Source organism: Sarcophilus harrisii, chromosome 1 (genome assembly GCF_902635505.1).
Source record: "Sarcophilus harrisii chromosome 1, mSarHar1.11, whole genome shotgun sequence".
NCBI lineage: Eukaryota > Metazoa > Chordata > Mammalia > Dasyuromorphia > Dasyuridae > Sarcophilus > Sarcophilus harrisii.
Window position 1 is genome coordinate 256818645 of NC_045426.1, and position 12564 is coordinate 256831208.

At 37.0% G+C, this 12564-nt stretch overlaps 1 protein-coding gene across 5 annotated transcripts in view; it reads left to right on the forward strand.

Annotated features, from left to right (window-relative positions):
- The window catches only part of MMD2 (monocyte to macrophage differentiation associated 2), a 111695-nt gene that overhangs the window by 76846 nt on the left and 22285 nt on the right, over nt 1-12564 (forward strand). For 4 of the 5 annotated variants that reach the window (XM_031940931.1, XM_031940902.1, XM_031940909.1 and 1 more), the window contains exons 2-5: nt 74-155; nt 3476-3636; nt 7226-7300; nt 10088-10189. In XM_031940931.1, the coding sequence (XP_031796791.1) occupies nt 74-155; nt 3476-3636; nt 7226-7300; nt 10088-10189 (420 nt within the window). The remainder of the gene's footprint in view (nt 1-73; nt 156-3475; nt 3637-7225; nt 7301-10087; nt 10190-12564) is intronic. The other variant, XM_031940923.1, reaches the window with a different exon arrangement.

Genomic DNA, 12564 nt, shown 5'->3' on the forward strand with positions numbered 1-12564 from the left:
GCACATCTCTAGCCTCACCAGTTTGCTCTGTGTTGCCAATGGAGTTTACTAGAGTTCTTGTTTTTCATTCCAGGTTCATGAATCACAGAGTTCCGGCCAACAAAAGATACCAGCCCACAGAATATGAACATGCAGCCAACTGTGCCACACATGCTGTGAGTTTTCCTTTTTTCTTTAATTAGGGGTTAGGAAGAAGGAGCTCTGTCAGACTTTATGCCCTCTTGGTGGATAGAGAAAGTAAATGTGTACATCAGCTTTATCAGCATAACACTACATTTCAAAAGAATAGAATAGTTGTGGTGACCACCATAAATGCAGGAATGAAAAAGCCATAATGGATCACTGGAGTTCACAAAGTCTTTTTGGTTCTCATCAGTTTCAGAGAAATCAATACAATCTTATTGTGAGGACCACTTAAGTGAACCCAGGCCCCCCCAAAAAAAACTTTGCTTTTGGTGTCAACACGATGTATTTCTCAGCAAAGAAGCCCTTAGTTTCATCCATATGTATCTGCGGGAAGTAATCATTCAATAGGTGGATTTTTTTTTGTTAGAAAATATATATACTTATTCAAGTTGTTCCCTTTTCCCCTAGTTCCTGGGAAAGTGGAACATTCCATTTTCATGGCAGGAGACAGAAGGAAGTCTTCAGGAAAGAGAAAAGGTGTCTAAGCATGATTGTATCTATTTGGCTGAGCATTAGGTAAAAGTCAGCAATAATTCTTCACAGAATGAGTTCTCATCTGTGATGATGATTTTATTTTGGGTACTGATTCTGATCCCCTTTAACCCATAGTTTTTATCAAATGTTTGGCCAACCATGCTTTCAGGAGTGTGTTTTCTACAGTTGAATTTCTTGAGCTTTATTATTTTCCTGTCCCTACTATAACTATTACCAATGTAAGTCCCTTACTGAGTTTGAGTCAACTGAATATCAAACAAATGGTTCAGGGAATTGTAGAATGTCAGAGCTGGAAGATCATCAAGTTTAGCCCCTTCATATTACACATGAAAAATATAAAGAAATAAGGTTATTTGTCAAACATTATACAACTAATAAGAGGTGAATTTAAGTTATGAAACCAAGTCTTCTGATTTCAATACAGTGGTCTTCTATTATATCATTCTGGAAGGAAGAATGTAATATAACTACAGAAGGAACTGTTTCTTTATAATTAAAAAAACAGGAGGGGGAGAAGGATTTCACATAATTTTTTTTAAAAGGCTAGTAATTAGAATACCATATGGTTTCAGTCCAGATTGAAGATGAGAACAGAGTCTGTTTTTAAAGGCATCATTCATTTTACATGCCATATTGTACATTATATCACAAACCTTGCCTAATACTGTGATGCTGAGAGACAGATGGATGGAAGGACAGATAGATAGGTAGATAGATTGATCAATAGATAGACAAATGGATAGATGGATGAACGAATGTCTTAGGTATGTAATGTTTTAAATTCCAAAATAAAGAAACTATAGTAAAAGGTAAACATTATTGTCTCATTGAGATAATATTAAGAATAACTTAAAAATTATATTTGTATAGTGTTTGGGGAGATTCAGCTGAAAGATATTCCAAAATATACAAGGTGTTAATATTTAAGGAGGTGTTGGGAAGAGAGTATTCTAATATTAAGGTGACAGGTTCACTCACAATTCAACATGTACTATATCTACTATATCTAAGATGATGTGTGGTTAACTAGAGAAGTATAAGAAGTAATTTCTGACTTCAAGAAGCTTACAGTCTAATTGGAGCGACAAGATGTACACATATAATTCTGGTACAAAGCTCTTTATTAATAGCCATTTAAATGGTGTTTAATAATACTGTATACTTGTACTGCATAGTACTTAAAGAGAATTAGGTGACACCATGCATAGAGTAATGAACTTAGAATCAGGAGTACCTGAGTTGAAATCCAGCCTCCAGTCTTACTAGCTATATCACCTTGGGGAAGTTACAACCTCTTTTTGCCCCAGTTTTCCCATTTGTAAAATGGGGACTATAATAGCACCCTCCTCCCAGGGTTGTTGTAATGATCAAATTTCATATATATGCTTGTGTATACATATATATGAAATTATCTATCTATGTTGCTTTGTAAACCTTGTGTGATATGCCTGTTGGTTATTATTATTATTATTATTCATTTCTCTCATGTTGACTATTTCAACATGTTACAGTGAAAAGAAGCTCTAGGATCAGACTAGATTCATTTTCTAACCTCTTAAACTCACTGTCTTTCTGACCTTGGGAAAGTCACTTAAAATGAGAAGATTTGGACTTCACGGCCTTTGAAGGTCCTTTCAAATCTAGAATAAAGATCCTGTAATTCCTATGAGATGTAATAGTTGAAGAATTCAGAAGACCTGAGTTTGAATGTCTGCTCTGTTTCCATCTCTCTGAAAATTTAGGGGAATCATTTTCCTTCTCAGCATTTCAGTTTCCTTATTTCTAGAGTGGGGATAAAAAATATCTTAACTATTTAAGGTTGTTGTAAGGATCAAATAGGAAAATGGATGTGAAGCACATTGTAATCTATAAAAAATACTACCCCAATATAATGAGTTATCACTATTATTATTATTATTATCCTCATTTACAGATGAGGAAACTGAGTCAAGCTGCTAGGTAGTGTTGGGAGTCATGACTGGAGCCCAGGAATATTAACTCAAAGGTGACCCCTTGTTATATCTCATGGAATAATATGGAACCAACTATAGTAAGATAAATCTTATGATTCTGGGTCCAGTGTTTTTTAAAGTTTCTTTTGCCTCAGTGATAGACCTGAGTCTCCTTGATCACAGCTACAGGGGTTGTCCCCTAGCCATTTGGGTTGGTAGCCTTTGAGATCTTTTATTTCCTTATTTTACTGGAATTTTCTCCTCCCAAAGGTGAAGTATAGAATCATGGCTACCCCCATCATCGTAACCAAGTTGCCAACAACCTCAGTGGCTCTAAGATTGATTCAAACAAAGAAACACTGATTACAATAAATAAGGGTAGAAAATTGAAGGGTTTTCTATAACATGCAAGACTTGGAATGGATGATCTCTATTCCTTTCCAAGAATATCAGTCCATTATTGTAATAACATTGTGGTTTAAAGAAAAACAAAACAAAACAGGCATACCAGCCAGAAGTCCAATCCCTGACTTACGTACCCTGTCACATGCTTTACTGGACAGTATTGGTAGATTACTGACCAGTGATGTGCCATTAAAGAATATGCCTGCATCTGTTTTTTCTTTCTTGCTGTAGGTAACTCTCTGAGAATATAAGTTGCAGAGAAGGGGCCAGCCTGTATTGATAGAGGAAGTTTCCTTATCCAAATCATAGATCTAATCTCCACTACTGCCCCTACGATAGCAGGTAGTTTATGAAAGTCTAGGGCCAATTCTGAAATAGTTGGTCTGTATAAATGACCTGGCTACCACAGTCAACTGAAATCCATTCTCCATTTCCAGTTCTGGATTATCCCTAGCATCCTCGGCAGTTCCAACCTTTACTTCCTGTCTGATGATGACTGGGAAACAATTTCTGCTTGGATCTATGGCTTTGGCCTGTGTGGTCTCTTTGTTGTCTCCACGATATTCCACATCATCTCCTGGAAGAAAAGACATCTCAGGTAAGGCAGCATCTTCTCCCATTTGGAAGTAAAATAGCTGGAAAGGAATAGTGAGGACTTACTCAAGAATCAGTATTCTCCACCCATTTCTCTCTTTGTCTCTTTCTCCCCTTTTCCATCCCCCTCTTCTTCTTCCCCTCTCTCTTCTTCCCTTTCCCTCCTTTTTCCCTCTCTTTCTGTCTCTCTAACTCCTTCCCCCCCCACCCCGTCTTCTTCCTTCCCTCTTCCCCCTTACAGTCTCTCTCTCTCTCCCTCTCTCTCTCTTTCTCTCTCTCCTCCCCCTCTCTCTTTATGTCTCTGTCTCTCTGTCTCTGTCTCTTTCTTTGTCTCTGTCTCTGTCTCTGTCTCTGTCTCTCTCTCTCTCTCTGTCTCTATCTCTCTTCTTTTCCGCTCTCTCCTCTGTTTTTCTAGGTGTGTCTTTATTTGTCTCTTGTTCTCCCTCCTTTTTTATTCATGAATCACAGAATTCCATATAGAGGTATGTTGATAAGTGTTTAACAACCAACTTTACAAAATTCACAACAAAACTTTTAAGTTTAGTTTGAATTATTAACATCTTCTTTATTGCTTTCTTAAGTATAGACAATTAAAAAAAATCAAGTCCTGATTTGTAGCATTTGACAATTTTTGAGGTATACTGAAATTTTAACAATCAGGCTCTCAAAAGCTAGTACAAGCTTGTTTTAGCATATCCCTGTTTCCATCAAACAAAAGATGGAATTTCAAAATTATTTTGTATAATGTTTAGGTTTTGGAGAGGCTGAGATAGCATAGAGAATTATTTTAGAGCCAGGAAGTCTTGAGTTCTAGGCCTGCATTTGATACATACTAAGTATATGACACATACTGGGCAAGTCACAACATTTCAGTGGTTAAGGCAACTCTCCAAGATTCCAAGTTTCAGAGAAGATGCAATGGTAGAGGGAGTTTTTTCATTTTACTAATTAAATACAGTCCTCATCCCTATTCCTTATATGTTCTATTTACTTATAAAGACACTTGAAGAAAGTAAGCTTTTTGCTGGAAGGAATTGTTTTGTTTTTTTCTTTCATAACTCCATTGTCTAGGATGGTAACAGTTACATAGCAGATGCTAAACTTGTTACATTGATCTTAACTGTTGTTGAGTTCCTCAGATGACCTGGAATTTCAAGACTAGAGGGGAGAACATATTCAGATCATGTCTTCTCCTTGCTCAATAAACTCTAGTGACTTCCTATTCATTAACTTTAAGTTAATACCTTTAGTATTTAAAGTTCCTTATAATCTTTTAACTCTATCCTACCTTTTTGCTTTATTACTTATTACTATCCTATACACATATATTTCACATACTTCATATATTTACTCTACCTATAGTTATTGCATTAAAAAAATAAAACATCTTAGTTTTATTACAAAATAATTTTTACCTCAGACCCACCAGAAAGAGTATCAGGGATCCCTAGGGGACCATAGCCCACACTTTGAGAATTGATACTCTACACTGTGGTAGTTGCTGCTGCTTTTTTTTTTTTTTTTGTACCACAGATAGTAAAATATAATAATAATAACTCATGTTTATATAGTTTTTTAAGGGTTTGCAAAAAGCTTTAAAGATATTATACAATTTAATACGCACACCCCTTTGAGGTAGGTGTATCATCATCCTCATTTTATAGGTTACATTTATAGCCTCATAGTCACAAGGGTAGGGAGAGGAAGGGAATAAACAGTGCCTATTTTGTGCCAGCACTGTCCTAAGTGCTTTACAAGTATTATCTCATTTGATTCTCATAACAATCTTTGGATGTGGATGCTATTATGTCCTTTTTACATTTGAAGAAACTGAGGCAAACAGTTTTACGTGACTTGCCCAGCATCACATACTTAGGTGAACTCAGTTATTTCTAACTTCTTGATTGTAATAATACCTAATTTCATGAACTGAATCTGACACTTAGTAGGTCTGATTCTAGGCAAGTCATTTGAGCTTTCAAACTTCTCTTTCTTCCTCTGGAAAGTAAGAAGACTATTTGTACAATTCGTCATATAGCACTATTTTGAGAAAAGTGCTGTGTGCACCTTAAAGAGTTATAGAAACATGAACTATTATTTTTATTTTTAAAAATTTATTTATTTTAATACTCATTGCTTTATGAATCATGGGAGAAAAAAAATCAGAACAAAAGGTAAAAACTGTGGAAGAAAAAAAAAAAGAAATGAACATAGCATATATTGATTTACATTCAGTCTCCTTAGTTTTTTTTTTTTTTTTTCTGGATGCAGATGGCATTTTCTATCCAAAGTCTATTGGGATTGCTTTGAATCACTGAACCACCGAAAAGAACCAAGTCTTTCATAGTTGATCATCATACATTCTTGCTGTTATTGTGAACAATGTGTTCCTGTTTGTTTTGCTCAGTATCAGTTCGTGTAAATCTTTCCAGGCCTTTCTAAAATCAGCTTGTTCATTATTTTTTATAGAACAATAATATTTCATTATTTTCATAAACCACAACTTATTTGGCCATTTCCCAATTAATGGGCATTTACTCATTTTCCAATTCTTTGCTACCAAAAAAGAGCTGCTACAAACATTTTTGCACATGTGGATCCTTTTCCCTTCTTTATGATTTCCCTGGGATACAGACCCAGGAGTGGTACAGAGCAATTATTTTTAATCAATCAACATTTATTAAGCACCTACTATGGGCCAGGTGAATAGCTAGGTGGCACAATAGATACAACACTGGGCTTGGAACTAGAAAGACTCATTTTCATGAATTCTAATTCAGACTCAGAAATACACTTATGAACTGTGTGACCCTGAGCAAGTCCCTAAACTTCATGTACCTCAGTTTCTTCATCTGTAAAATGAACTGGAAAAAAAATGACAAGCCAATATCTTCGCCAAGAAAAACCCCAAACAGCAAGTACAGGAGTTTGCTGAGGTAGACTCAACCTCCTGCAGCCCATCCAAGTTGAGATTGTGCTGTACAGCCTCCGTGTAATTCTGTAGTAGGGGGAAGAGGGTCCCCTGTGAGGGAACACCAAGGTGAGTCTACTCCCTGGAAGTCAGTCATAGATAGAGACACTTAATGGGTAAGCAGAATAGCGAGAGGCTACAGCCAAGTTCATTCGTGTCTCTCAAAACTTTTTATAGCATTCCCCCAGTCTGCCTTCAACAAACATGGATAATTTACACAATAGAGAAAAATCAGCGCTCTATTGTTTCATTTGAAGAGGGAACCCACAAGCCTTTATACTTTCTATTCTTTTGTTAGCATACATTATATAATTTGACAGATACTATAAATGGCTTCTTTTGACGGGGCCTCTTTTAATAGAACGTGCTAACATTTGGGAGTTTGGGTTATAATTTGCATTAGAATTTCATCCGAATTAGGAGTTCCAACAGCAGCTAGAATTCTAATCTCGAAGCTCTGACTCCCCATTCAGAGGGCTTTCTATGACCCCTACCTCCAGCCTTGTCGGTATTGACGGTTCCCTATCTGTGTTTTCAGTAGAATTGCTCCCTCTATTGATATTTCTTTCATAAGAAGAATGACCTGGCCATAATAAACTCTCCTTTTCCCCCCTGCTCATAGGATGGTGGAACATTGCCTGCACATGTTTGACAGAATGGTGATCTATTTCTTTATAGCAGCATCGTATGCCCCCTGGTGAGTAGAGTGGGGGGCTGCAGTCTGGGTCTACAAGAAAGGCTTTTTAGCATCAGGATTTTTCAAAATTAATATTTATTCATTACACTTACTAACTGTGTGACTCTGAGCAAGTCCCTTCACTTCATTTGCCTCAGTTTCTTCATCTGTAAAATGAACTGGAGAAGAAAATGACAAACCATTAAACATAATTATATAAACAAATATATTTGGTGACTTCTGAAATAAATAATTATATTCCAAGATTCCATAGTGTATGTATGTATATATATTATATATATATATATATACATACACACACAAATGCACACATGAAAACATGTATATACGCTTATTTATATATACATTTTTATATGTATATACACATATGCACATATATAGAAAAGTGTGTGGTGTGTGTGTTGCCCTCCCCATTTAGTAACTTTGATTTGGGCTTTTGGGAGGAAAACAATGGGAAACAGGGTAGCAAAAATCTATATTTGCAAAGAAAGGGTGGGGGGAGGTTGCTGACTAATATTGTTATTTTGTCCTTTGTTCTCAAAGAGGACCATGTCATCAGGGAGGTGATACCAATTGGATTGAAGTGGCCTCACTTTCCCCCCCAGAGCCATCTGGGTCCAGTGGCCAGATATAGATCAGGATGATTGGAGATGGTCCCGGATGCCGTGAGACCTTGGCTTTGTTAAGCTAAGGTTTTTAATAAGTCTCAGTTTGACTAAGGCAACCCTCCCATTCAGTGATTAAGAACGGTCCCTTTTCCCCATTCATAAACAACTTAGTCTGGGAGGGGAAGACCCTTGGGGCTTCTGGCCAAAATAGAAACAATTGTGATTTACATCCTACCTTTACCTTTGAAAGGTCTTCTCTCTACTTTTGCAGGTATAGATATATCCAGTCCTCAGACTGCAGGGGTACATGGCATTTCTCTTGAATCATGAACTAGAAAAGCTAATTGACTTGTCATAAAATTAATATATACATTTTTTCTTATTCCTGCCACTTTCTTTTTCAAATGTATTACACATTTAGATATAAAATAGACTTCCCTCTAAAAGTGAGTCAGAAGATCCGGAAGAAATATAAGAAAAGAGATTATCTCAGTAGTAACTAGAAAGTGGTCTGGAAGTCAAAATGAATAGGTTTCATACAGACTAGCACATACTGGTAAATCACACTGAGTAAGATCTTTAACCTCTCATGCAAGAACAGACTATATAGAGAATGTGCAGCAGTCCTACATTAGTAGAAGTTTCCTCACCTCCCTGTATTTATAAAATCACAGGTCCAATTTTTTTTCACTATAATAAAGCAGAAGAAAAAAGATGTCATTCATTCAATCAATAAACATTTACTTACTATGTGTTAGGCATTGTATTAAGCACTATATCTTCTTTTCAGAGATATGGAGATTATAGTTTTTTTTTTTTTTGCGTGTTGGTAAATTTCAATGAATTTTTTTATCTTTTTAATTTTTGTTATAAGGACAGGCTTTCTAGCAGGGAAAGAAGGAACAACACATTGGGAAATATAGGTGATTTAAAAACAAAAAAAATGTAAAAATATTTAAAAAGGAATAATTAACATAGGAAGTTACTAGAGGACCATCTTGGGTGAACTGTTTACCTGCCATGCCCAGATATACCTGTTTTTCCCTTTCATGGGACCCTTCCCAACTATAGGTCATGAATCTTTCTCCATCAGTCCTCCCCTCAACTGAAGAATGCTTCATAATGCTTGCCATGAACATCATTTATGTTACTTGATCTAGGCAAAAGAATTCCTAGTTATGACTTTAAGGGCATGAGGAAAATAATGAAGTGTCTCATATAATACTAAGGCTTTTTAATTTCAGGTTTTTCCCCTCGAGTTGAATATATGCATTTTGAGGACAGAGACTGTTTCTTTTTTTTTTCTTCTCTGTCATCAGGAGGGAGCCAAATCTCTGTGAATGCAAGAAGATGGAAGGAATAAGAAAGGAAAAGGTTTAAAGATAAGTTAGTTTGTTGCCTATGAAACAGGCATGAAACAGGTTGAGTTAAGAGGATGAGAACAAGGGAGCAGTCAGTGAGGATAGGGTGGAGAATGGGATTTGAACAATAACAAAAGGGGGCTTAAACTCACTCAGAGTAAGCGCCAGTATAATTATGTTAATTATTGAGGAATGAATGCAAGTAGGTTATCATTTACCATGGTATTTACCCTTGGGTGGAATTGACCCAGGATGTCTAGCAGCTATAGGTGACTGGAACTGGGTAGGGGGAATATGGAGCATGCCAGGACAGGAAAGGCAACTCTTATTAAGAAACTTTAGGGGGTCAGAGCAAGTGTGTTTGAATACCTAGCACAATATCAAGTACATAGGAGGCACTTAAGAAGTGTATATTGATTAAAAGAATGAAAAGACATTTATTAAATTATGACTATATGCCAAGTATTGTGCTAGCTGGCTGTGCCCTTTAACTATTCTAGACTTAGATATTTGGTAAGCCTGGCCATAGATATAAGAGACTCATTATGGAAAAATATGATCATCCTTCTTGGAGTAGGTAACTCTCAAAGGATCAGTACATCCCCTCCCCAGATGCCCTAGTTTTTCAAAATCCTTCATTCCAGACTTGCCACCCATGTATTAATCTAAATAATGGAAAATTTATCACTTAGGAAGATATAAAGATAAAAATATTTCTCACATAGCTCCTTCAAATAAAGAATTAGTTTCTGAGTACAGAGTCTCTGTTGTGAGAGTAGAAATTACATTTTTCATCTCCATCTTTTCTTGTCTCTTAGGCTTAATCTCCGGGAACTTGGTCCGTGGGCCTCCCACATGCGCTGGATTGTCTGGATCATGGCTTCTGTTGGCACCATCTATGTGTTCTTCTTCCATGAACGGTGAGCTTTGGCTGTGGAAATGTGGGTGGGATTCATTTGCCTTCAACAAGGTAAAAACTCCTTTCTCTACCTCTGGGATCCTTGTCTGAACAGGAGTTACTGGGCATAATACAGCGTTCTTACTGACAAGGTGGGATCCATATCTCCAAGGTAGCATATATTATTAGCATGAGGTAACCATCTAACAGTCAGATACTCCAGCTCTAGAGAGAGACCCATCTGGTGCTTAGGATCACAGGGAGACTTTCATTCACAGTCTATGCATAACTAATTCATGATGTCTATGTATAAATGAAAGACAGAAGGGGAAAGAAAGAAAAGGAAAAGAAAGGAAGGAAAGAGAGGAAGGAAGAGGTAGGTAGGAAGGAAGGAAGGAAGGAAAGAAGGAAGGAAGGAAGGAAGGAAGGAAGGAAGGAAGGAAGGAAGGAAGGAAGGAAGGAAGGAAGGAAGGAAGGAAAGAAAGAAGAAGGCTACTTTGGTTTAGAAAATTACTAGGATTGTAAGTGGGGCCATGGGTGGAGGGGAGGGAGAGACTATCAGTCCCTAGCAGGAATAATTCAGAGCCGATTTGATTATGGATCCTAAATAAGAGGAGAGGGAAAAGGGGTGTTTTCTCCCATTCACATGAAATATAGCTGAGATCTGCCAGCAATAGTGAATGAGGTCAGCCAGTTGTCATTAATCAGGACAGAAGGGGATGGGGCAAAGTAGAAGTTTCAGAGATGAAAGGGCTAACTTCTCTGTAATTTCAAGAGTACTTTGTATTCTACTGAGCAATTTACAACTGATGTTATTCTTTGTTATTCTTTTCATTTACTCTTTGGGGTTTTTCTTTTTTTCCACCTGAAATGTTAGATAATCTATCTAAAGGCACACATCTCATATCCCCTGATTTCCTCCTAATCTGTGCCTCCTTTGTTGTTCCTCCTTGGTTCTCAAAGAGAAGCAATGATAGGAGGGACTTGGATTTAAACCAGGAAGAGCCACACAGAGTTATCAGCCTATCTCTCCTCCAGAATCATCAGAGTCTAGTGGCAAGAAGGAAGTCTAGACAACTTTGGTGTCTATAATGATGATGATGATGATGATGATGATGATGATGATGATGGATGATAGGCAGCTAGGGGGTGAAATGAATAGAGTGCCAGGTTTAGACTCAGGGAGACCTGAGTTAAAATCTAGCCTCAGACACTTACTAGCTGTCTGATCTTGGGCAAGTCACTGTTTGCTTCAGTTCCCCATCTGTTAAAAATAGAGAAGGAACTAGGAAACCTTTCTGGTATTTTTGACAAGAAAACCCCAAGTTGGGTCATGAAGACCCAACTAATAAAAACAACAACAATAATAATCAATTTGTGGAACTCTTTAGACTTTATTAAGTGCTTTCCTCACAGCAATACCTATGAGGGAGCAACACCCTATTTTAGAACCCAGATTTTCTGACTTCAATTCCAGTGTTCTTTCAGTTCTTTCAGTACCCTTACCTTTCACATACCTTCTGTTATAATTGTATTTCTAGTTTATTGTGGTTTTTGGTTTTGGTTTTGAAGTCATAAGAGTGATCAGTTATTCCCAGTGAGGAATTAATTACCTGGACTGTAATTTATTCTTATGGTCTGGGGCACTATATTTGAGAATTCAAATGACTTATCTAGGGTCACACAGCTATATATTTCATAGGCATATGAATGTGGACTTGAATTCAGGTCTTACTGACTCTGAGGGAAGCTCTCTATCCATTAAGACATTCTGCCTCTCTATAGGTACACATACAGATGGAAATATGCCAGTCAATTAATCAACTTATTTTAAATGATTGATTAATCATTTGTTAAGTACATCCTATGAGCTATATACTATGCTAGGCACTTTTCATTAAGTGAAACATTGTTTCAGGGGGCTTAATTTCTAAGAGGATATATAAGGTGTGTGTGTGTGTGTGTGTGTGTGTGCGCGCATCCAAGGCATCTCTAGTCATCCTGATCTATATCTTGCCACTGAACCTAGAAGGTTACAGAGGAGAAAATGAGGTTGGTGGCTTTGCATAGCCCTGCCTCATTTAAATCCAATTCACTTGTTTGTTATGCAATAATCTCCTTGTTATCATGTATATGTACATGTTATACACGTGCATGAATTCACACACATATATGTGTAAGATATTTGTACAAAATAAATTCAGTGATCCTTAGGAGGAAAGGCAGTAATAGCTGGAAAGAACAGGAAAGATCTTATTTGGAAAGTGGAATTTTAGTTGAATCTTGAAAGAAACCAGTGATTCCAACAGGCAGAGGTAGAAAGGGAAAGCCTACCAGGTATGGTGGACCACCTGTGCAAAGTCACATAGATGAGAGATAAGAGTGTTATATGTGTGA